Source organism: Trifolium pratense, linkage group LG6 (genome assembly GCF_020283565.1).
Source record: "Trifolium pratense cultivar HEN17-A07 linkage group LG6, ARS_RC_1.1, whole genome shotgun sequence".
Taxonomy (NCBI): domain Eukaryota; kingdom Viridiplantae; phylum Streptophyta; class Magnoliopsida; order Fabales; family Fabaceae; genus Trifolium; species Trifolium pratense.
The window spans coordinates 36,944,928-36,970,983 of NC_060064.1; the positions used below are offsets into that span (position 1 = coordinate 36,944,928).

Consider the following 26,056-nt stretch of genomic DNA (forward strand, 5'->3'; position numbering starts at 1 on the left):
TTTAATAATCAAATGAAAAAATCTTTAGTATTTTCATAAATAAAATTCAAAAAACATAGCACTAGTGGGTTAGTGGGTTTTTTGGGTTGGGTCCGGTTTTACCCGAAACCCAATTTTTTTAATGGGTTTTTCATTTTTGAAATCCATATTCACCCACTTGCCCGACCCAACCCACTTTTTTGGGTTGAATTGGGTGGGTTTGACCGGGTCGACCGGGTTTGCCCAATCCATGTACACCCCTACTTTAAACTTGTTAAGTATTATTGATCATTTTAATTCTTTTACCAGCAGGTAAACTAGTGTGTACTCCGAAGCCATGATTACTTGACCATGGCAAAGCTATAAAGAAGGCTCGAATTTGGGACGCAAAGCAAATAGGTCAAAAAATTTCAACCATCCAAAACACAACAAATATCAAAGTTTGAACATATATATAGTCCAATTGTAAATGAAAACAGTTTTTCCCTATCCAAAGGTTTTTGTTTTTTTTTTAAATGTGTGGTTTTTATAGAAGTGTAGGGGTGAAAAAATTCCCAAGTGTCACAAGCGCAAATAAAATAAAAACAGTATGTATCTCTAGTTAAAAATAGGATGATTGTCCATATGCAAAATTTCAAGGAAAATAGAGGAAAAGACAAACAGTAAGTACAAGGAAAGAATGGAGATCGAGGATTTGAGAGAGAAAACTGAATCAAGAAAAACAATGACATTGATGTTGATAATTTTGAACAAGGAAATTTGACAAAATCTAATTTCTCATTTAATTACGATATTGGTCTGAACTTTTCATATAAAGGACTATATCCAAGAGATATAGGATCAAAAACTTGTAGTTGTGTCAACTCAAACTTACTGGTTATATTTGCACACTGATTTAGTGTGATTGTTTGAAAATCTACAAAATCTCATCGTACAATCAACCAAAAAATTTGACTTTTAACTGAAAATTGAAAAAGATCAAAGCCCAGTTACATTGTCAGTAACACGTAGTACACTAAACCAAAGTACGAACATTGTGTGAGATCTCACAGCTTAAAAAAATACCGAAATAAATTGCTTTGTGAACAAAACTAGCACTCGATTGGGGTAAAGATATAAATTCAATCATAGAATCATATTATCACAATACAGAACAAAACTAGAACGACAATGAATGTTAAAAACTGTAAAAAAATACCTCCATCCAATGACATGCAAAAAACAACATAATCCTTAACAGTAAAACATAATGAAATAGCCAAAATAGCTCCAAAATCCAGCTAAAACCAAACAGTTAAATAAACAACTGAAACAAATCAAATATAACCTGCAAATATAAATCGTAGGAGCAACTACATTTAGTCCACTTCCTCAATCTTGGGACCAGCACCACCTGCACCGGCAGGAACATCATCATCATCTGCTGCAGAACCCATGTCAGGACCAGCACCGCCTTGGTACATCTTGGCAATGATAGGGTTGCAGACACTTTCCAATTCCTTCATCTTGTCCTCAAACTCATCTGCCTCTGCAAGCTGGTTGGCGTCTAGCCACTGGATAGCCGCCTCAATGGTGTCCTCGATCTTCTTCTTGTCATCTGAATCAAGTTTGCCAGCAATCTTGTCATCCTTAATGGTGTTCCTCATGTTGTATGCATAGTTTTCCAAAGCATTCTTGGCCTCGACCTTCTTCTTATGCTCTTCATCTTCAGATTTGTATTTCTCGGCCTCTTGAACCATCTTCTCAATATCTTCCTTGGACAGCCTACCCTTGTCATTGGTGATGGTAATCTTGTTCTTCTGCCCGGTAGTCTTGTCTTCAGCAGAGACATTCAAGATACCATTGGCATCAATGTCAAAGCAAACAGTGATCTGGGGAACACCCCTGGGAGCAGGAGGAATACCGGAAAGCTCAAACTTGCCCAACAAATTGTTATCTCTAGTCCTGGTCCTCTCTCCTTCAAAGACCTGGATCAACACACCAGGCTGGTTGTCGGAATAGGTTGAGAAAACTTGTTCCTTCTTTGTTGGAATGGTGGTATTCCTTGGGATCAGAACAGTCATAACACCTCCAGCAGTTTCCAAACCAAGAGATAGAGGGGTAACATCCAAGAGGAGAAGATCCTGAACCTTCTCATTGCCCTCGCCGCTAAGGATAGCAGCCTGAACAGCAGCACCATACGCAACAGCCTCATCGGGATTAATGCTCTTGCATAGCTCTTTTCCATTAAAGAAATCCTGAAGAAGTTGTTGAACCTTTGGAATTCTGGTGGATCCACCGACAAGGACAACATCATGGACACTTTTCTTGTCCATCTTGGCATCTCTCAAACACTTCTCAACTGGTTCCATACATTTCCTGAAGAGATCCATGTTGAGCTCTTCAAATCTGGCACGAGTAATGGGGGAGTAGAAATCAATACCCTCAAATAGAGAATCAATTTCAATGGTGGTCTGGGCAGTAGATGAAAGAGTTCTTTTCGCCCTCTCACATGCAGTTCTCAACCTTCTGAGTGCCCTTGGGTTGCCACTAATATCCTTCTTGTTCTTTCTCTTAAACTCTTGAACAAAGTGGTTCACCATTCTGTTATCAAAATCTTCACCTCCAAGATGGGTGTCTCCGGCGGTTGCTTTCACCTCAAAGATACCCTCTTCAATAGTAAGCAAAGAAACATCAAAAGTACCACCTCCAAGATCAAAAATCAAAACATTCTTCTCACCAACGCTGGTTGCCTTCTTGTCAAGACCATAAGCAATGGCTGCAGCTGTAGGCTCATTGATGATTCTCATAACATTAAGACCAGCAATAACCCCAGCATCCTTAGTAGCTTGACGCTGAGAATCATTAAAGTAAGCAGGGACAGTAACAACAGCGTTCTTAATAGCAGAGCCAAGGTATGCCTCAGCAATCTCACGCATCTTCATAAGCACCATAGATGAGATCTCTTCAGCAGCAAATTGCTTATCTTCACCCTTGTAGTTAACACCAATCAGTGGCTTCTCAGCAGGGCCAGAAATAATCTTAAAAGGCCACAATTTCATGTCACTCTGAACAGAAGCATCGCTAAATCTACGACCAATCAACCTCTTAGCATCTGTAATAGGAACAAAATAACCATATTAATCTTAATATCTAACAAATTTTCAATCACAACACATCTTTCATATTAGTATTACTAATTACCAATCTAATTATTAATCAATCTTGCAAATAATACACAAGACTATTTACACATATCAACTCAAAAAGACGCATCATTAACGGTAAATTAACATATTCAAGGTACACGCAAGTGAAGCAATAAATACATATGACAAATTCTAATTTCTAAACTAATTAACTGAAAATTAAATCAACTTCATATATAAATAAATATTTAATCGAAGCAATATACGAAAACTAATTAACAGATCTTAGATCGAGTAAATAGAATAATAAACTGAACTAAATAGTATGATTTAGAATAACTAACCGAAAACGGTGTTGATAGGGTTCATGGCGACTTGATTCTTAGCGGCATCACCGATAAGACGCTCGGAGTCGGTAAAGGCGACATACGACGGCGTGGTTCTGTTACCTTGATCGTTAGCGATGATTTCAACACGGTCATGTTGCCATACACCGACACAAGAGTAGGTGGTTCCGAGATCGATTCCGATAGCTGGTCCTTCTCCCTTTCCGGCCATTGGATTTTGCTTTTACGGTGGAAAAAGAGAAAGATCTGAGAGAAACGGATGAAAAAATCACAGCAGCGAGACTGTGATTTGAAGTGAAAGGAAGGAATTAAGGAGCTTGAGTTGGCTTATATAGTTACTAGTTAGGGTTTTTATTTCTTCTAGAATATTCTGTTACGAGTCCTTGGATTTGATTGGACGAAAATTCCGCGGTTGTCGATCTAGTTTTCGACTTTGGGCCCTTAGTGGGCCTGATTATCTGAGAACCAATGAGTTTCTGACTAGATCTACCAATGAGTGCCTAAAAAATCAATAGAAAGAATATTAAAATCGATCAACGTTAAAGTTACTAAATTATCCTTATTGTTTTTAATCACGTTGTAAGTTTTATATTCTTTCATTGTAATTTCACAAAAAAAATATAGAAAGAATATAAGATAAATACAATAAAAATTATAAAAAAACGATATGCTTAAAAATAGAAATAAAACAGATTATAAACAGAACAAATCAGAGCAATCTAAACGCATTAAAATTTCACTAAAAAAATAAATATAAAAATAATATAAGATAAATACAATAAAAAGATAACATGCTTAAAAATAGGAATAAAACATATTATAATATATGAACTAAACAATATTTTCCATAAAAAAAAAACATAAACAATATTACTACTACTAAATTTACTACTAACTATAAAAAAAAATATAATAAAGTTAAATACTGTCAAATTTACTAAATTACACTAACTATTACTAATCAAAATTTTAATTTTTTTAATAAAGAATATCCGGGGACAATTATTTGTCACTGATACATAAAAAATTGAATATATATGTATTGATAATTTATTCATTTAATAAGTTTTACAAGAAATAACACAATGGTTTCACTTATATTTTAACAATATTATATAACAAATTTTTAAATATCGGATAAAAGTCGATAGATCCGTGCGAATGCACGGGTCTTTTAACTAGTATATAGTATTGATATAGATGTAGATGAATGAAAAGAACTAAGTTTGCTTGTGTAAAAATAAAATGACAACGGCAAAAAAGTTTTTTGAGAGTTGAGAAAGTCTTTATTATATATAGTATCTGTATTTTTTTAATTAAAAAGTCTCACAAAAAACTAACTTATCCTCAACAACAAATAAGACTATAGCCATGTGCTACTCCCTCCGTCCCAAAATTTTAGTCCTTTTAAAGTTTTTAAAGTTTTGTACGTGTATTAAAAAATAATAAAGATTGATTGGTAAGTTAAGTTATTTTTTCTCTTACTTTATTAAGAAAGAGAAAATTCATTTAATAAATACTTTGGTTTTTATAAGGGTATTATTGGTAAAGTATTGTGTTTTGATTTCTTAAAAGGACCAAAGTTTTAGGACAAAACTAAAAATATAAAAGTACTAAGGGGGGTGTATTGGATTGGGATTTCATGGGATTTTAAAAGACTTTTTTATGACAAAAAAATCTTGAGGTATTCAATCAAGACTTTTAAAAAAGTTAAATAAATCTTGTGGTATTCAATCAAGACAAATAAGATTTTTTTTTCAGGGCAACACAATCCGTTGGTATTCAATTGAGATTTGTTCATACTTTTAAAATGTCCATTGGTATTCAAAAGTCTACCGATTTTGATGGATTCTTGTTTGGAATGGATTTTGAGAGACTTTTTAGTTGAAAATACACTTGATAGACTTTTTCAACAATCTCACCAAAAACCTTGAGACTTTTTTGAACTCTCCAAGACTTTTTACTTTCATATGTATAAAATTTCTTCTTCTTCTTTATTACTTTCACAGTTCATCATCACTGCACCCGGTTTTTTCTTCTTTTCTTTGTTCACTTTTTCAACAATCTCCCCAAAAGCCTTAGAATTTTTCAAACTCCTCAACACTTTTTACTTTCATCATCATTATACCGGTTTTCTTCTTCTTCTTCTTCTTCTTCTTCTTCTTCTTCTTCTTCTTCTTCTTCTTTACCTATCAAATATGTTTTTTTGCAAAAAAATATTTTAACAAATTCTACATCTTTTTTACAAAGTTTTGATTAATTACAACGGCAAACAAAGTTTTTTCGTCACCCATTCATTTGCTTCTATTTTCCATCAATGGTAGTGGTAGTGATAACCTTTTTATTGGTGATTAGAAACATATACGTAAAAATGTACAAAAAAAAAAAGAAACATATATGTAACAAAAATGTAAGGTTTTTTTTAAAATCTTTGGATTCCCAAAAAAATATAATTTCTTTTATTAAAATTTATTGATTCTTTTAAAATTTTCCTAATATACAAAAGTTTCCTAATATATAAAGTGTTATGAAATCTTGATTGTAAAAAAGTCTTTTGAAAAAATCTCTCAAAATCCATTCAAATCATGTGTTAAAAATCTTGATTGTAAAAAAGTCTTTGTAAAAAAGTCTTTAAAATCTCACAAAATCAATATAGTCCAACAAAATCTCATAAAATCATCAAGACTTTTTTTGCCAAAATTGTCTCATAAAATCTCAATCCAATACACCCTCCTAATATTCTACAAGATTTACTATGAAGCACTTGGAAAGCACCAAACTCTTATACCGGAGGAATCTCAAAACAATGTGCAAATTGGTGGTAGCAGAAAAAGAACTAATGTATTGAAGTTCATAAAGGATAGCTTTTCACAGTTCTCAAATAGAGGTAGTTGCATTTCATAATTCATAATTAATTAAAGGAAAATGTTATGTAAACACATTTATTTGAAAAAAATACAATAAATATACTTTTTTGATTTTTTTAATATTTTTTGCATACTTTATTTTGCGTGCTTGTGATGGAAAGAAAATTGTATTAATTTTGTGTCTCAAAATTTGTGTTTGAATAACACACCTCGAAATGGTTCTTCCTTTTGAACCACATTCAATCACCTTTGATGAACTGACATATTCTGTAGACATGCCACAACCCACGTGTAATATAGAAACCAAATAAGTGAAGAGTTTAATTTTCACACACTCTCAAGTGTAAAAAGTTTTACATTGCCGCAAATCACAATCAATCAATCATATGTGACTTATATGTGATTTTTGACGTAGTTATTATAATTAAATTCAAAGTTTCTAATGTTGTCAGTATAAAAAATATTTATAATGAGAGTGACAAAAGATCATATTGAACTTTTTAAGTATTATTGTGAAGAAAATATTCTCATATACTTAGACTGAACTTGCAGGAAATGCGAAATCGGGGTGTTTTTGAGGATAAGTTAATTCTTTTGAAGGGTGTAAGTGGAGTTTTTAGATTGTAGTCATACGAAGATCGATCTAACCTATTCTCACCCTAAGTACAATTAAGCCAAATATTATTTATTAAGTAAGATTCAAATTAACTTAGTTGACATCCAAAAGGTCTCTAAACAAAAAAACATTGTATTTTAAGTGTTATGGGTCACGATGTAAAACCAATTTTAGAAAGATAAGCAATTATATTCTCATATCCCAATAGATCTTCCATTCCTAACAACATCCTTTATTGATAATCCACTTAGCATGATAGATATTCCTCTGTTTGAATTCTATTTGCTAATACCGACTTTATCTTCAAAAAAAACACAATCGTCTAACATCTACGATTTTTTACTTTTAACTAAATTCAAATTTATCAAGCATGTAATTCAAGAATCTCCAACCCTACGAATCATATACTTTTTTAAAATCTACTTTTAATCATGGAACCATAGTAGATAATTGATATGGAAAGGAACCAAATAAGGATTTATTGATACATACCACTTGAAAAGAGCAATTTTTCATTCTCAATTATTCCTTAGCCAATGTTTTGTTTTGTTTAAAGCCTCAGCATAAAAATTTTAATGCTACCACCTATTGCCAAAGAAGAAAATGTTAAGTTTCAATCTAAGACAACCTGCAATATTTCTCATCAGACCATGAAAAGATGGAAAGAAACTTACATAAAGGAATGCATAACCTTCATTACTTCAAACACTAATTTCCCTCCTTTACATATACCTTTAATAAGTCTCACCTTATTCTTCTAAAAAACGACACAAAGAGTAGACATTCAACAAATATTAGAAAATCAATCATATAAATATAAACAGTCATTCAAAGGAAAAATAGTAACATAAGATTATATTCATACAATTGACAAAACAAAGTTAATTACTATTAAGTACATAGACATTTTATCAAACATCTAGAGTGCATGTTAATAATTATACAATTTGAATTTACCAGAAATCTCTCAAAGAATGTGGAGACTTTTTTTTTTTGAAAGGATGTGGAGACTTAACCTTCAGAATTAGAGTTAAAAAGTAGGATAATAAACTCTTAGGGTGTGTTTGGTTCGGGGGTTTTTGAGGGGAGGGGAGGTGAGAGGAGGGAATATTTTAAATTTTTTGTGTTTGGTTCAATTTTTAGGAGGGAAGGGGAGGGGAGCAAAATCCCTCATAAACTCAATTTTTGCTTCCACCAAATTGGGGGGATTTGGAGGGGAGGGGAGGTGAGGTGAGATGTGTTATTGTAATTTTAATTACATTGACATAATTATCCTCATAATTATTTTTAAATGCCAAAATTATCATTGCAATCACAAATTATTTCTTACAGTTCTAACGTGCAATTTTTCATCACTTGTCTGCATATTTCTTACGGTTCTAACTTTCAATTTTTTTTTTTCAAGTTTTTGTTACGGTATTTTATTATCACGTATGCTATATTTTTTTAAAAAACCATTTTGTTTAATATAGTATTTGTTTTATGGCAAATGCTAAATAGTGTCTCCGGGACACTCTTTAAACCCATAAATAGTAAACTTTTTATAGAATTTTTATCGGAATGCGTAAAGTCAACGCATTGGAAATTGTAGTGTTTAACTTTTTGAATAAAAAGTTTCTTTAAATAGAATGCTTAAAGAGTGCCCCGGAGGCACTCGTTAGCAAGACCCTTGTTTTATAACTTACGCAGCACTACGTATATGTTTACTACTACTGAAAGTTTTTTTTTTTTTTCAGGCCAATTTAATTCCGTTTATATTCTTTACATATTCTATAATTAATTTGCTTCTATTTCTCTAAATTTTTTTACTCTATGGTCTGTTACTATTTTATTATATCTATTTATATTTTATTAGATACATTTTTTTTATAAGTAAATTATTATTAGGTACATTTGTATAGAATTTAATTTTATAAATATTATATTGGATTAAATGGATTATCATCGAAAAATTGTGTATTTTTATTTATATGCATTATGTGTGGTCGTAAGATTATAGATATATTTATATTTATTTTTAAAGTTGTAAGATTATAGATATATTAACTAAATACAAATCTGGTTGAAATAAAAAAAAAAAACTAAATACATATCAAACAAGATCATAGGGATAAAAATGTAAATGAATAATAAAACCTCTTTCATTCCCTTGTGAACCAAACATATATTTAATTAAAATCTCCTACCTCCCCTCCCCTCCCATCTTATGAACCAAATATGCATCTTATTATAAAAATTTCCCTCCCCTCCCCTCTCCTCCCCTCCCCTTCATAAAAATCCCTCCCCCCTCCCTTCATTTGAACCAAACAAGGGTATGTTTGGTTTGGGGGTTTTGGAGGGGAGGGGAGGTGAGGCCGTGAGGGGATATTTTAAATTAATTGTGTTTGGTTCAATTTTTAGGAGAGGAGGGGAGGTGAGATGAGGTGAGCAAAATCCCTCCAAAACCCAATTTTTGCTTCCCCCCAAATTGGGAGGATTTGGAGGGGAGAGAATATTTGTTATTATGATTTTAATTATATTAACATAATTATCCTCATAATTATTTTAAAATACGAAAACTATCCTATTTTGTATGTTCTAACTTTTTTTTTCAAATCTTTTTGTTAATATACTCAGAATTATTTTTTTCCTGCGTAAAAAATTTACTCAGTATTTTTTCTTACCTTGTATAAAAACTTTTGTGCTAATTTCTTATATCCATTTATTTTTTACGTAAGTTTTTTTTATATGTTACATAAACATCTTTTCTTTTGTTTTCAAATATATTCTTGTTACGTATTACAAGCATGTTGTTTGTTTTTTTTTTTACGTAATTTTTTAAATTTATTTTTTATTTTTCTTAACAAAGTTATTTATGAAGTATAAATTTTTTTTACTATATGAACTATAGTTTTAAAATTATGAGACTATGTTAAGATTACAAATGATAAAAAAGTAAAATAATTTTAAAATCCCTCCCCTCCCCCTCTGAACCAAACAAATATATAGTCCAAATCCTTCCCTCCCCTCTCCCCCTCCCTTATTAAGACCCCTCCCCTCCCTTATTTTGAACCAAACACATAAATACTCCCTCCGGTCCTTATTATAAGAAACACTTTGACAAAATCATACAGACCAAGGAAGGTAAATTTTCTCATTAATGATTCTATCATTTTATGTTATATTCCAAAACTAACCTTTGACTAGTATGGGAAATAGACTTCTCTAATTAATGCACTAGCATTATAATGAATTATTTGATTGTATTTAATAAGGGTACAAATGGAATTGTGTCAAAGTGTTTCTTATAAAAAGGACCAAATAAAAATTCCAAAGTGTTTCTTATAAAAAGGACCGGAGGGAGTAATTAAGACCCCTCCCCTCCCTTTCCCTCCCCTCATTAAAATTCCTCATTCCCCTCTCCTCCATCTACTTTGAACCAAACAGACGCTTAGAGAGTCCCACATTATTGTGAAATCGGTCAACCACGATCGTTACATCATTTATAAGATCCCAAAACTCCTTATCGAATAACTTATTGTCAAATTAACACAAATGCATAGGATTTAGATTCTCTAAATTTATTTTTTTGACGCATTCATTTCAGTTAACAAAAACACAATTTGCACATTGTCTTGCTTTCAGGCAAGGAAGTTCGACCAATTATGCTCTGAGAATACATCTGAGAGATTAAATTGCAATATAGAGGCCATCTCTGCCTCAGACAACTCAACTGCTGTTGGTTTTAAAACTCAAGCCAGGTATCTATCTCTATCCACAACAGGAGCCAAACTTTTGCATTAAAAAGCACAATAAAAACCAGAACTGCCCGGCTACAAAATGAGCTGTTTTGTGCATTCGATTGGGCTACAAATAGAATCACATATTATATCACAAGAGAGAGAAAACTGAGAGGCAAAAAGTATATTATAGAATGCAAAAAATTGCCTCTGTCCAAGAGGAAAAACAATATCACATAATCATTGGTACAACATAACAAAATAGGCTAAATAGCTAAAAATTCCAGCTAAAACAAAACAGCTGAATAAACGACAAATGGATCAAATCGAATATAACCAGCAAATATAAATCAGAGAGCAACTACACTTAGTCGACTTCCTCAATCTTAGGACCAGCACCACCTGCACCGGTAGGAGCATCATCATCAGCTGCAGCACCCATGTCAGGACCAGCACCACCTTGGTACATCTTGGCAATGATAGGGTTGCAGACACCTTCCAATTCTTTCATCTTGTCCTCAAACTCATCGGCCTCTGCAAGTTGATTAGCATCTAGCCACTGGATAGCAGCCTCAATGGTGTCCTCAATCTTCTTCTTGTCATCCGAATCAAGTTTGCCAGCAATTTTATCATCCTTAATGGTGTTCCTCATGTTGTATGCATAGTTTTCCAATGCATTCTTGGCCTCCACCTTCTTTTTATGCTCTTCATCCTCTGACTTGTACTTCTCGGCCTCTTGAACCATCTTCTCAATATCTTCCTTTGACAACCTACCCTTGTCATTGGTGATGGTAATCTTATTCTTCTGTCCGGTAGTCTTGTCTTCAGCAGAGACATTCAAGATACCATTGGCATCAATGTCAAAGCAAACAGTGATCTGTGGAACACCCCTTGGAGCAGGAGGAATACCGGAAAGTTCAAACTTGCCCAACAAATTGTTATCTCTAGTTCTAGTCCTCTCTCCTTCAAAGACCTGGATCAACACACCAGGCTGGTTGTCGGAATAGGTTGAGAAAACCTGTTCCTTCTTTGTTGGAATGGTGGTATTCCTTTGGATCAGAACAGTCATAACACCTCCAGCAGTCTCCAAACCAAGAGATAGAGGGGTAACATCCAAAAGGAGAAGATCCTGAACCTTCTCATTGCCCTCACCACTCAAGATAGCAGCCTGAACAGCAGCACCGTATGCAACAGCCTCATCGGGATTAATGCTCTTGCATAGCTCTTTTCCATTAAAGAAATCCTGAAGAAGTTGTTGAACCTTTGGAATTCTGGTGGATCCGCCGACAAGGACAACATCATGGACACTTTTCTTGTCCATCTTAGCATCTCTCAAACACTTCTCAACTGGTTCCATACATTTCCTAAAGAGATCCATGTTGAGCTCTTCAAATCTCGCACGAGTAATGGGGGAGTAGAAATCAATACCCTCAAATAGAGAATCAATTTCAATGGTGGTCTGGGCAGTAGATGAAAGAGTTCTTTTCGCCCTCTCGCATGCAGTTCTCAACCTTCTGAGTGCTCTTGGGTTGCCACTGATATCCTTCTTGTTCTTTCTCTTAAATTCTTGAACAAAGTGGTTCACCATTCTGTTATCGAAATCCTCACCTCCAAGATGGGTGTCTCCGGCGGTGGCTTTCACCTCAAAGATACCCTCTTCAATAGTAAGCAAAGAAACATCAAAAGTACCACCTCCAAGATCAAAAATCAAGACATTCTTCTCTCCAACGCTGGTTGCCTTCTTGTCAAGACCATAAGCAATGGCTGCAGCAGTGGGCTCATTGATGATTCGCATGACATTAAGACCAGCAATAACCCCAGCATCCTTAGTAGCTTGACGCTGAGAATCATTAAAGTAAGCTGGGACAGTGACAACAGCATTCTTAATTGCAGATCCAAGGTAAGCCTCAGCAATCTCACGCATCTTCATAAGTACCATAGAAGAGATCTCTTCAGCTGCAAATTGCTTATCTTCACCCTTGTAGTTAACACCAATCATTGGCTTCTCAGCAGGACCAGAAATAATCTTAAAAGGCCACAATTTCATATCACTCTGAACAGAGGCATCACTGAATCTACGACCAATCAACCTCTTAGCATCTGCAAAATAGAAAATCATCTTAGCATCACAAATACCACACCTAATGTTACTCATTACCAAAATAATTTAAGATAAACCCATCACAGCTGCATCATATAAAACATACCTACAGAATCAGCGCAATTTATAGCATAGCATCTCAGGTATCACATTACAATTCATACACATTATTAAACATAAATTCAAACATATCATTGAGACTATACATATCTTAATGAATCATATCATCACAAAAAGACACACCATGAGCATCAAAATTAAAAAACCGTCCATCTTACCAAATCATGATCGACATTGCATATTTATTATTATAATGAGATAAATCATGTTCATCATATGCAGCATAAAACATACATCTATATATATCATTGAAAGAAAGCACTATATTACAAATAACTGTGACAATTCATAAACATGCATCATGATTGATTAATGAATCATGATATCACAAATTCAACATCCCATGTTCAACATTAACAATCTAATCTAATTAATATAAACCAAGCATGATTGCAGCATAATTACATCCCTAAACATAATCAAGGCCATAAAGAATATTATAGAATCATTACAACTTTATATGATAACATCTCATCTCATGTATCACATTACACAATTTATTGAACCAAATCATGTTTAACACTACCGATCTATTATTCTGGCTCATCATATGCAGCATATAACATACATACATTCAAACATATAGTTGAAACACGCACAATATTATATACATAGTGAAAATAATCTATAGAATAGATCTAGCAAAGAGTAGAATAACTAACCGAACACGGTGTTGATAGGGTTCATGGCGACTTGATTCTTTGCAGCATCACCGATGAGACGCTCAGAGTCAGTAAAAGCGACATACGACGGCGTGGTTCTGTTACCTTGATCGTTAGCGATGATTTCAACACGGTCATGTTGCCATACACCGACACAAGAGTAGGTGGTTCCGAGATCGATTCCGATAGCTGGTCCTTCTCCTTTTCCGGCCATTGAATTTCACTCTTTTTGGTTCGTTGCGAAAAAAGAGAGAAAGATCTGAGAGGAAGAGAATGAAAATCGCAGTTATAATAACACTGCGATTTCAAGAGTGAGTAAAAGTAGAATAAAATTGAAGTAGTTAAGTTAGCTTATATAGTTAGGGTTTTAAGTTTACGAGTTTCTAGAATGTTCAGTTTGTTTACACAGCTGGAGCCAATCGATTTTCAGCATCTTGGGCCTTTTAGTGGGCCTGAGACTAACTTTAGAACCAATGGAGTTTCTGTCATCAAATTTTGTTTCTTTCCTCGCCTCCTATTTCTCCAATTTTATTGGCTGGATTTTTTCCTTTTTTTTCTTTTTTGCTCCAAAGTTTTTTTTTTTTTTTTAAATATTTTTTTCTTAAGTAGTTAAGTTACTGATTAAAATTATAAATATTTTAAATTTTGTGAGATGAGATATCGGAGTTTGAAATTTTGACTCCTATACTAATATTTTCTGGTAGTTATTTTTTTGAAGCAAATATTTTTTGGTAGTTTTTTTTTTGAAGCAAATATTTTCTGGTAGCTATCAAGTAAAGCTTTTGTGTTCCTTAATTGAAATTTTTTTATTCAAAAATAAAATAAAATAGAGTTACACTCATGGAACATATTTTGACTAGTTTTTGGCTTGATTTTAAAGATCTTGTTTATATACGTTGTGCATTACCTAAAACAACAAAACTATACACTTGATGTGTTGGTAAAAACTTATAGTTATCATCACTATCAAAAAAAAAAAAAAAAACTTATAGTTATCATAAAAACAAATTTAGTCTTATAGTATCAAAGTGCTCAGTTTGAAACCTGTTATAAATAGTTGGCCAATAGCCCTCTTTGTTATAAAAAAAAAAAAAGAAACCTGTTGTAAATAGTTGTAGAATGGTCTTTAGTACCACTTGAATTATTAAAAAGAAAAAAGAAAGTAAGAATACCAAGGACAACACATTGAGTAAGGTTGGCTCTATGTGAGAGAGGAAAATCGCATGGACACGACTCCTTTTGGATAGATCGTCAATTTATCCATATAGTTATTATCGCGAGGTTGAAATACAAATCATTTTAAACTTGGCTACGGTGCAAATTTGACTAGATTTGAATTTTTCGCACTCCCTGAATATACTCGGTCACCCCATAAAATTACCAAACCAACTCTCCCGCTTTCTAGGATGCAAGCACTTTTTCGCACTCTAATAGCGGGTGTCAAATTTTTAGCTCAAATCCATGAAAAAAAGAGTTCGCATGCTAGAAAGCGGACTCTTCCCCCCCCCCCCCCCCATTTTTGCTATTTACACACTGCCTTTCTAAGTGGCGAGAGAGGTAAAATGAGATTTTCAGGGGGTGACCATGACATTTGAAAGGGTTTCACATTTGAAAGGTGTATTTTAATTGAAAAAAAGAAAAAGACATCTTTCAAAAATATAGAAACTTAATTGATAGTAAGTAATTAGATACTAAAATAAACTTTAATAGTTTTATATAATTGTAGATATTCTTAAAATAATCATATTTTTAGAGACCTATTTATTTTTTTTTTTGACGCAAAGAGAGAGAGAGAGAGAGAGAGAGAGACCTATTTATAATCGTTCACAAAGTGAAACATTAATTTAATGATTTAATCTTCAAATCCGGCATGAAGTCTTATGTGTTGGAATTAGATAGGTTAGTGACTATCAAGCTCTTATTCTTTTTTTACTTTTGAATAAAAAGTTTTTTTTGGAAGGTATGTGGGCTTGACAATCAAGAACATTTTGGTCCAAAATATCAAATGAAAAATTCTTCCCCCCTATACATACATCTTTTCTCCCCCTGATATTTCACTTTTGTCGTTACGTAAAAACTTGTGAACATATTTTTTGAAATATTTTTACCATTAAAAATAATACTTGATCTAGGAAAACTTCAGAAAACACCTTTCAAAGTTTTTCGCAATGACAAAAATGAAATTTCTTGGAAGAGAAAAGATATGTGAGGAGGGGGAAGAGAGTTTTTCACATCAAATTTTAGTTGTTTCGGTTCTTGTCATACAAAAAGAGATGGGAATCAATTGGACCACTTTCTTGCTAAGCATGATATTAGTAATAAGGAGGTGTAGTGGTGAGAAATTTAGATAGTATGTATGAGATCTTAGGTTTGATCGTCATTGCCAACATTGTAAAAAAAAAAAAAACAAGGGGGTGTGGATAAATATAACTCCTTTTTTTGTTTATTCTTAATTATAATTTGTATTACATCCCTATACGGTCGCTATATACAAAAGTGGAGAAATATTTGTATAGATATTATAAGTCTAAACAAATTATTCTTGGACACATTCACATAAGAAAAAAAATTAATTAGAAAAGGATTAAAATAATATTATTTAATGTGACTATTTTATTTTTTTTAATTATTTTAATTTGTGAGTGTGTGCCTATGGAAGAATACATCACAAAAGTGATATGTATGTTGCCATTGCTGAGAGCATCTCCTCCGATATGCTATGTTCTTATGTTCTTCAAATTTAAGAGATTAAAGTTCTTCAAATTTAAGAACTTATTTTTTATTTTTTATTTTGCTAGAGAGAACATAAATTATTTTATGTGTTGGAACTTGGAACACATTAGTACTATGGAGGTGGAGATGACCACAATTTTATGTTGTACGTCATTTTTCAACGAAGGCAAGATATATAACAATAGTCTATAGATTAAAATCAGACGATTTATATTTTAAGTTTAAATTTGTTGATTTTTAATTTTTTTTCTTGAAATAGAAAATTTGTTGATTTTTTTAAAATTGGAATTTATATTGAAATATGAATTATTTCATCCTAATCTAACGATTACGGATGTATTGAATACATCTAAACAATGAATTAGGGAATTCAATTTGATGGTGAAAAACGATTGTCATTCTAAGACATTTAACATACAATTTTTTTTGACTTTCACCACCAGTTTAATTTGGTTCGGAGTTCTGACATCAAATTGTTCCAGCTCCCTCTAGATCGCAGTTGCGGGAGATCAAACTGTACTCCTTCCTATCAAGTTTAGCGCAAATCACCATTGAATCAAATAACGATTGGTTTTGACATACAATTTTTAATAATATAAAATTATTTTTTACAACATCCATGTGAGTGAGAGAGTGAATACAAGAGATTAAATTCTAGTAGGTGGGATCTATTTTGTGTTCTTGTATTTTTTTTTTTTAGTATTAGAGAAAAAAATATAATGGTTCTTAAAGTTGAGCCGGCACAATGTATTCCACTCAAACCAACTTAAGAACAATATTTGAATTATAGTATAGGATATTCAGAGATACTTCAAAGGAACACTTTGTTTTACCAAAGTTTTTTTTGTGGAATATCAGCTCCAAATTTTTACAAAATCGATTTGTATACAGTGAATTGGATATATTTGATGGGTTTATTGGTAGATAAATTAGATGGATAATGGATCAAATTGTCACTCCTAATTGAAAAATATTACTCAATAATTTTTTTTTTTGACAGATTGCTTTTCAACATGGAACATGAGTTTTTTTTTTTCCAATGTCTTTTTTTCCAATATCACACAACCACGTTGTTACATTTAAACCTACAACTTATGGTGCACACTATTTTGAGTGTTGGTACACTTTGTGTAACCTAGTGAAACTATCCATAATGAAAAGGGCTACTATATCTGCACCATTTTTACAAGTGCTAGTCCTTCCTAGAACCCACTCATCATTGCCTCTGGTATGTTTTAAACTAATTCGGCTGCTGTAGCCTTCTAGGTGCATGTGCATCTTTTATGATTCATGTGTAATGTTGCATCAAATAATTATCTAACACGTTTTCTTTAGTTCAATAAAACTATTCGATACGTGTTGGTAACTGTAATTAGAGCTGTAAAAAGGGCCTTAAGGGGCCGGCCTTTTAAGGGGCGGACCCACTTATTCCTAATTATTAATTTTATTTAAATTTTAAACACAGTTTTTTTAGGGTGCCGATCGTGGACAGTGCTGATTGAAGAAAAAGAGAACAAGTTCACGACACTAGAAAAATTGTTTAAAATTTAAATAAAATTAATAATCAGGAATAAGTGGGTCCGCCCCTTAAAGGGCTGACCCCTTAAGGCCCTTTTTACAGCTCTAAGTGTAATGATGTTTGATATGCAGGAGGCTTAAATTTGAATTTAAAATTCTTCACTTTTTTACATTTAAAATGTACAGTCTAGTAATTAAATTACGCGTCATTTAATATTTTAATGAGTCATTTTTAATTTGGTTGTTGTCACATATTTATTTTATATAATGGTTATCTATACTTTTCTTACAATTCTTTCTGGTGGAGTTGTGAGGAACCCAGTACCCTGGGTTAGAGGGAACTCTATCAACCATTACTAATTCAGTGATGTTCTTGGTATTAATTAATTCATTTTCAGGACATATAAAGATCTTAGGAATGAAAAATATATCTGTCACCATATCATATCATATGACACTATTTTAGCCGATCCACATGAATTTGTTAGTCTAAATCATGCATCATACTCTGCATTGAGTGTGTCATTAATTTCAATCAAACTTTTCAATCATAGTAAATTCAATTTGAATTTCTTTTCTATCTGACCCTTTCCAATTTTCCTCCTTTGCAGTATTTCCTTTCCCCTACGACAGAGCCAAACAACAGTGATCTACCAAATTACCGTATAGAATGGATACAGACGTGGATACATATGCAGGGACAGTACACTAACAATGACACATATGTTGGATATGAAAGGTTTCTAGGTTTGTCTGATCACTATTATCGGGAAGACTTTCGACGCAAGAGTCAATCTAACTCTTTGTAGAAACATTGACTCTGGTACTACTGTTGGGTCATAGGAGAGTTTGGACTTTGGAGATCATCCACACATTGTGACTCACACTTCCAAGTCCTACAATATAAGATATTTTCCGGTAGTTTATTTTGTTTGTTTGAGCAACACAGGAGAGGAAGAACAATCACCAAACTTTAAGGCATTGAATTTGAGATCATATTTCCCACAGTTACAACAAGGTGCTGTAATTGATCTTGACCGTTCGATCTCTAATCGACGTCTGGGATCATTTTGCTTAATAAGACTGTATTTTAAATATGAATCATCCGGTCTCAAATCAACAATCTCGATTGATTACTACGTAAAATCGCGTTATTATTTGACAACACTAAATCCGGATCATGTGTCTATAACACGCATCGAACAATGAAAACATTCAATCTAAAGTGTCTATGCTACAATTATTATTATTTATAATTATATGAGAATTTGGTGTTCTTGCAATATGGCCAGGAAGTTCCACGTACCATAATATGAAATGTACTAATTAATTTCTAGATATACACTTGCACAGTTCTAATAACAACAAATGGAGGACAAAGTAATCAATGCATATATGCAAGAAGAGAACATATGGCTAGTATTTGTATCTAAGATTATATAATAAAGAAGTGTATGTGTATCAAAACAATAAATAATAAATAGATATAGAAAGGATAGGTGGAGAAAGTCAAGATAGGTACGAAGTGTATGTGTGATTTTTGGTCGATCAATTCCTAGCCTTGTATTAGAATTTAGAACATCATGATCAGCAAATTGTTGAGTTTGTGGCTCAGTTATTTGCTTCCAGTTTGGATTCCACACCACACATAAGCCAACTGTATTTTTTTACTGAAATATATAGTAGTCAGACTAATTCCACATTGGCCAGTTAAGTTATCTGTGTATTTTAGGTTAATGTTTCTCTAAAGTGTTTGTGCTAAAGTGATTTATCACTTATAGTAAAATAGAGGCTTAAGATAAAATTAATTATAATACAAATTAATCAAAGATAATTACATTTTTCAGATTAAATTTGAAGGCTTTGTGGGGTTTCTAGTGCTTGGGAAGGGTAATTGTTTTGGACCGAGTCAAGTTCAATGTCACGTCCAATCGGTCTAATGCCACATTTGTAGCCTATTATAAATATGGTCACACAAATTTAATATGTATGTTTCAATCTAATCTAGTTTTCACGTCAAACTTATACTGACTTAGACATTTGAGTGTTTATAGATTCACCCCCTCTATTACAGTCATATTTATCTCGAATTTCGACCTCCACATTCACTGAACATTTCTTCTACTCATCTACCATCATTGAGTCATTCTCAAACTCTATGTTCAGAACAATAATAAGAATGTTTTACAATAACAAATAAAGGTATAGGTCCAAAAAGTAAATTAGAATTATAGGCTACAAGCTTCTTTGGAAAGTAACTTGAAATATTTAAGCCACACAACAGTGACTTATACATTCTCATATCATTCCATCATTTATAACTTTTTGATTGAATATAACAAATTTTAGACAAAAAAAAATTAGACATGTAAGTGCACTACATAAAGCAAGAGTAGACTTCACATCCTTAGACACATTAACTTTTTAGCTTATTTATGAAATGGACACATTAACTATTGACCAATCTTGTGCACTTTTTTAAAATTCTTTTGGCATAACTATTAAGAACTTTTTTCCACTAGAGAATTATGTCTAATTACCTACCATGTCCAAAAGTAAACTCACAAGGCCGGACAATATTTTTTATATAAAATGTTAAATGTTACATGTTGCTTTCTATCATTTATTAGAAAAATACAAAATTAAAACAAGAAACACACACTCTCCTCAAGTTACTACTATATATATAATTCCAAACTTCAAGTGATCATAATTAATTTTGTTGTTGTGCATAAAATTATCAACTTCTTCAATATGTCACAAACATCAACAATTGCTAAAACAAGAACAGAGCTAAGTCGAACTCGTCTGGGCTCGGCTCTAAGGACATTCTTAGCATGCAGCATAGTTGGTTGCACTGCTCTATATAGCCCTCAACCTATAAGACATTACATTAAATTTCCATCTATTGCTTATGTGACAACAATTCTTATAGTGTCCGATGCAACACTTGGTGACACTATTAGAGGTTGTTGGCATGTTTTATTGGCAATCATTCAAGTTATGGTTTTTTCTCTACTTAGCTTACAAGTTATAAGACCGGGTGGTCACTTAGGCGATTATATGGCTGCACTGGCCGTGGCTACCGGTGCGTTTTTTGTCGCGCTGCCGGGATCAACACACTTGTTAACTAAAAGGATTGCATATGGACAACTTGTGATTGTTTATGTAAGTACAGTTCTACATGGTGCTCAAGAAGGAGTGGCTAGACAATCAATTTATGTGGCTTGTTCCACTGCACTTGGAGCTATAGCTTCTGTTTTGGCCATGTTGCTACCTTATCCTCGATTTGCTTACAATGAGGTAAGTTAAACTTCTTTTTAATCTTGTAAAAATCATGCTAGATAGATATTGAATTTAGAATGCAAGAAAGCTTAAATGAGATGATTCAGGTCTCTTCCATTCTAACTTAACGAAAATTCTTGAGTTACCTTTAAAAATGTCGAGGGAGAGCTTTTCGGATCATTATGGTCTGGTTTAACTTGAGAGATTAATCTTTACGTACGGTTGTGTGCGGATAATATCCAATTTACACAACAACAAAAATGATTACATGAAAGTTGTTGCGAAAAGTTGTTCAATTAAGAGTTTGTTTGTTTTAGGTTTTTTAAAAATCATTTTATTTATTTCAATTATGTTTGTGTATAAGTTTTTCAATAAAAATGATTTTTTACGTTGAAAATGAAATAGTTATTTTGATTAGTTTTTAAGAAAAAATCATTTTTAGTATGAGAGGAAAATATATAGTTTATGGTATTTATGTTATTTCAAGTGTATTAATGAAAAACTATTTTTACATGCATAGATTTTAACTTGAATGTTTTTTTAACCATAGTTTATACATTTTTTTTAAAAGATCTCTAAAAAATAATCTCAAAAATATTTATATGAAAAATGCTTTTATTTTAATCTATATTAATTATATGGGTTGCTTCTTCCTTATGTGTTCAATACATGGAGCATGAATAATGTATTCAAAATTTAGAATAAATAGGATATTCTCCGTGTTAAAAAAAAAAAAGGATATTCTCATTAGAAAAGAAGATACAGATGCAGTTTTTATGAAAAAATTGGTAGTCAATTATGACAATTAAAAAATATTCTTAAGATTATTGTTATTGCTTTTTCTAGAGTAGTTTTATATACTTGTTGACCACAATCTCTCTCGTTATGATCGATATAATTAATCCTTATGATGCTTTCAAAATGTGACAATAGCAACATATTTTGGTTTAATATATACTTCCAAAACTCCAGGAATCCTTAATTCCAAAGTGGAAGTCCAACTCAACACTATGATATTTTTGAGAAAAGAATAGATGAAAGTTGTAAACTCAAGCTGTATTATGATGTCACTATATCATTCATTTGTCAACTTGGTTCCATTTAACGTACTATATAACTTCTATATTTTTTTGTAAAATATGAAATTAACCAAGTTATTAATCATTAAAATGAATCTATGAATCATGTACAAGTTTACATTTACTTACATAATCATTAAGACAATATATAATCCAACAGTTGAATTGACATATTTTATTAAAAAAGATATTAAAAAACTTAATAAAGTGTAGTATATATTTTTTTGGATCAAAGACAGTGTATATATGTGGCTATGTGAGTAGGTAGATAGAGACTAGAAAGAGAGTAACGCTTAACAAATAAAGCATTTTCATAAGACAGTGCAAGCTTAGCCAATTTGTCACCAAGTGGTTGTGTAGATGTGCATGAAGAGAAAGACATTTTGTTTATTATGTTCATCATTTAGCATCATAATTCGTAATAAGAAACAAATTAATCAACGGATGAAACAAACCAATTACTAATGTCAATTTGTTTCACTGATCTCATCGAAGCATTCTGTATACGTTTGACAACTTTACATCATAGTTTGATGCCAGTAAGAAAAATCTTTGTCTTTTTGACTGGAAAGTAACAAAAAATATCTTAACATGTTATGTTACTATCACAACCAAATTTTATACCAAAAAATGGCCATCCAAATTTACTTGTGCATATTAGGCAAAGTCTCTTTTTTTATTATGCCAACCAAATGAGATATGATAAGACCTATTAATTACTTTAATTTAATAGTTAAAAACACACTTGTGAATGATTTAAACTATTTACTTGTGCATAGTAGATAAAATCTCTTTTTTTTATTATTGATTAGCAACAACCTTTGTTTCCATGCGATTGTCTCCAAGCATGTGCTTGTGGTAACGAACTTGGCCAAGGTTTAACCCAATGGACAACAGGTTGAAGAACAACATAGGAATCTGAACGAATAGGAAAGAAATCAATGCTTGTTTTAGATTAACCTCATTTCTGTTTATCCCTCAACAAGATGCTAAGAACTCAAAATAAAATAAAATAAAATAAAATAAAACATAATAAAGCTATTAGTAAAAATGTAAATTGTTGTAATTATTGATTTCATTCATCCAAGCTGACAAAAACACACTTTGCACATTGTCTTGCTTTCAGGCTAGGAAATTCTACCAATTATACTCTGAGAATACATCTGAGAGATTAAATTGCAATATAGAAGCCATCTCTGCCTCAGACAACTCAACTGCTGTTGGTTTTATAACTCAAGCCAAGTACCTCTCCACAACAGGAACCAATCTCCTCAACAATATCACAACTACACTGGTAAGTTAACCAAAGCCTAAATCATGGTATTCAATTATTTAATTTTCTAGCAGATGCAAAAAAACTAATAAATATTTGTTTTTTTAACTAAACAGGATGGTATGCATTGGGAACGACCTCAAACAATAATTTCCAACTCCAGTTGCAATGACCCAGAAGAGAAACTGCAAGATTTGGATATACCAATTAGAGGGATGAACATCGCTCTGTCGAGTGGCATTTCTTTTCCTGTTGGTGTCATTGATGAAGAGCTCAAAGGTGTTCTGCATAATTGCAGAGGACAGATCAGTCAAAAATTAGATCAACAAGCTGAGTGCTTTGTTCCTTTTGATGCAACCACAACTCAAGAAATGAAACAAGATATTTTCGACAAATACCATTCCATAGCCTACAAACATCTCCCAACCTCGTTCTTTTTATATTGTGTGCAGCTTCTCCTAGATGACTTGTCTATTTCGAAGAAAACTGACCATGTGCAGAAGAAAGCTCAGAAAAGCGATGATTCCGAGTGGTGCTTCAACAGGATAAGACAGCTTTTGATGAACTTGATTCCGAGCAACCAAAGCTTGGTCTTTGCATTCAAGTCCTCTCTGTCATTGGGCTTTGCTGTGTTGTTTGGTCTGTTATATGACAGGGACAATGCATATTGGTCAGGACTCACAATTGCAATCAGTTTTGTGACGGGACGACAACCAACATTCGCAGTTGCAAATGCACGAGGACAAGGAACAGCTATAGGATCAATCTACGGGATCATTTGTAGCTTCATTTTCCAAAAAATTTCCCAAAAATATATGGATTTAAGGTTCTTAGCTCTTATACCATGGGTCATGTTCGCTTCTTTTCTCAGGCATAGTAAAATGTATGGTGAATCTGGAGCAATTTCGACAGTTATAGGGGCTTTGTTGATCCTTGGTAGGAAGAACTATAGTACCCCGACTCAGTTTGGAATTGCTAGAATGGCCGAAGCTACAATAGGACTCACTTGCTTCATCATTGTAGAGATTATATTAAGTCCCTCAAGAGCTGCAACTCTAGCAAAATCAAAACTTTCTCAAACCTTGAGCACGCTTCAAGATTGCATTAAGCAAATTGCCATGATTACCCCCAGCGAAAGCGAAAGAGATATGCCATCTTCAAGTTATCAAGCACTGAGAGAAGAACAGAAGAAGCTTAAATCTCTTGTGTGCCAGTTAAAAGAGTTTACAGCCGAAGCTGAGGTGGAGCCAAATTTCTGGTTCGTTCCATTTCATACTGCATGCTACAGCAATATGCTGAGATCTCTATCAAGGATGGTAGATCTCTTGCTTTTTGTGGCATACTCAATGGAGCATGTCACACAATTGGCACAGAAAGATGGAGTAAGTTGGATGGACATCCAAGGTCGAGGGAACGAGAATGTGAAGATTTTTAAGAACAAAGTTAACCCCATATTGAAAAGTCTGGAAGAGATAACAAGGATCAAGTCTATTAAGAAACTTGAAAATGAGTTGAAGAACCAAAATGTTCCTCAAGATCTCGAGTCACAAGAATATCCCAATGCAGACGCATTTAGCATCTTAAGCAGAGATGATGAGGTTGATAGCATTACAAACTCTTTCCTCCAACATCTAGAGGAAATTGCTAACAAGACTTATACTGACAAAGATGAGGAGATGCTTAAAGTTCAAATGCTTTTTCATTACAGCTGCCTGGGATTCTGCACCAGTAGCTTGATGAGAGAAACAATGAAGATTGGGGGTGAAATAAAAGAACTACTTATGTGGGAGAACCCCTCAAGTCAAACAAACTTCATCCAAAAAAGATCCCAGTAAGAGGCTTAGATTTACAAGTTAACCAAAAACATGTACATAGTATCTTGTATAAAATCATAAAATTGAGAAGAGAAAGTGATCCAACTCTATAAACTGACGTTTGTATCAACCAACTCTAAACGAAATAAATTACCTTATTTTTTAATGCGCGTCAAGTAGCATCCATGGTAAACATTTTAGTGATATCTTATAGCTTGAACTTAACAAATGATATATGCATGTGATATTAAAGTCAATAAAGGGCAAAAGTTCTATTTAGAAACTCCAAAGAAAAAAGATACAATACTATATTACTCACATTATGATTGCACAAAGGTATAGTAGCACATCTATAAATTGCGAATATGATCAAGTAAATGCCCAAGTTTCCTTTTCCCAATTCCAATAGGAGCATAATCTAGTAAACCTTCTAACATTAAGTCATTCTTTTCATTAGCTTATGCAAGCACACACAAGTATAACATAAAAGTTCCTTGACCACAAAGCATAGCTAATGCAAGCACACACAAGTATAACAAAAATAAAAAAGTTGTGCTCCTTCGATGTTTATAGAAGTTTTAGTACCAAGCTAACATTAATATTCCCAAACTGAAGTTCATAATTCTATCACATTAAATTCCATTTGCAAAGCATCTCAGTCTACAGCATAAAAAAATTACATCTTCAACTTCAAAAATTTCCTAGTTTCCTTCATACTTTGGGTCAGCCACGACATAGTGGTATGCTATCACCAGCACAAAGATGAAGACGCCAAGAAAATTGGCAAAGAAACCCAGATCATTATCATCAATCAT

At 32.8% G+C, this 26,056-nt stretch overlaps 4 protein-coding genes across 5 annotated transcripts; 1 reads left to right on the forward strand and 3 right to left on the reverse strand.

Moving 5' to 3' along the window:
* Positions 1-1,187: 1,187 nt before the first annotated feature.
* On the reverse strand, positions 1,188-13,832 carry LOC123889299 (heat shock cognate 70 kDa protein 2-like). Of its 2 annotated transcripts, XM_045938577.1 has the most exons (3): positions 13,735-13,832; positions 3,452-3,646; positions 1,188-3,073 (listed from the first exon to the last, which is right to left on the reverse strand). In XM_045938577.1, exons 1-3 carry the CDS (start codon positions 13,751-13,753, stop codon positions 1,338-1,340), a joined length of 1,950 nt encoding a protein of 649 aa, XP_045794533.1. In that variant the 5' UTR covers positions 13,754-13,832; the 3' UTR covers positions 1,188-1,337. The 2 variants fall into 2 exon arrangements, with proteins under 2 accessions (XP_045794533.1, XP_045794532.1); XM_045938576.1 differs by lacking the exon at positions 13,735-13,832 and having other exon boundaries at positions 3,452-3,954.
* On the reverse strand, positions 10,826-13,753 carry LOC123889300 (heat shock 70 kDa protein 3). The gene is made up of 2 exons (XM_045938578.1): positions 13,540-13,753; positions 10,826-12,756 (listed from the first exon to the last, which is right to left on the reverse strand). Exons 1-2 carry the CDS (start codon positions 13,751-13,753, stop codon positions 11,024-11,026), a joined length of 1,947 nt encoding a protein of 648 aa, XP_045794534.1. The 3' UTR covers positions 10,826-11,023.
* A 6,420-nt stretch (positions 13,833-20,252) lies between the features above and the next one.
* Positions 20,253-25,407, forward strand: LOC123889467. The gene is made up of 3 exons (XM_045938810.1): positions 20,253-21,093; positions 23,281-23,448; positions 23,544-25,407. Exons 1-3 carry the CDS (start codon positions 20,545-20,547, stop codon positions 25,260-25,262), a joined length of 2,436 nt encoding a protein of 811 aa, XP_045794766.1. The 5' UTR covers positions 20,253-20,544; the 3' UTR covers positions 25,263-25,407.
* Positions 25,408-25,660: 253 nt separating this feature from the next.
* On the reverse strand, positions 25,661-26,056 carry LOC123889468 (dolichyl-diphosphooligosaccharide--protein glycosyltransferase subunit 4A). The gene has a single exon (XM_045938811.1). It carries the CDS (start codon positions 26,054-26,056, stop codon positions 25,943-25,945), a length of 114 nt encoding a protein of 37 aa, XP_045794767.1. The 3' UTR covers positions 25,661-25,942.

Coding starts and splice junctions, on each gene's coding strand:
- LOC123889299 (XM_045938577.1), bottom strand. Junction 3,074..3,451: donor CCCTATCAACACCGTTTTCG/GTTAGTTATTCT, acceptor TTCCTATTACAG/ATGCTAAGAGGTTGATTGGT.
- LOC123889300 (XM_045938578.1), bottom strand. CDS start 13,753: ATGGCCGGAAAAGGAGAAGGACCAGCTATCGGAATCGATCTCGGAACC. Junction 12,757..13,539: donor CCCTATCAACACCGTGTTCG/GTTAGTTATTCT, acceptor TCTATTTTGCAG/ATGCTAAGAGGTTGATTGGT.
- LOC123889467 (XM_045938810.1), top strand. CDS start 20,545: ATGTCACAAACATCAACAATTGCTAAAACAAGAACAGAGCTAAGTCGA. Junction 21,094..23,280: donor CTCGATTTGCTTACAATGAG/GTAAGTTAAACT, acceptor TCTTGCTTTCAG/GCTAGGAAATTCTACCAATT. Junction 23,449..23,543: donor ACAATATCACAACTACACTG/GTAAGTTAACCA, acceptor TTAACTAAACAG/GATGGTATGCATTGGGAACG.
- LOC123889468 (XM_045938811.1), bottom strand. CDS start 26,056: ATGATTGATGATAATGATCTGGGTTTCTTTGCCAATTTTCTTGGCGTC.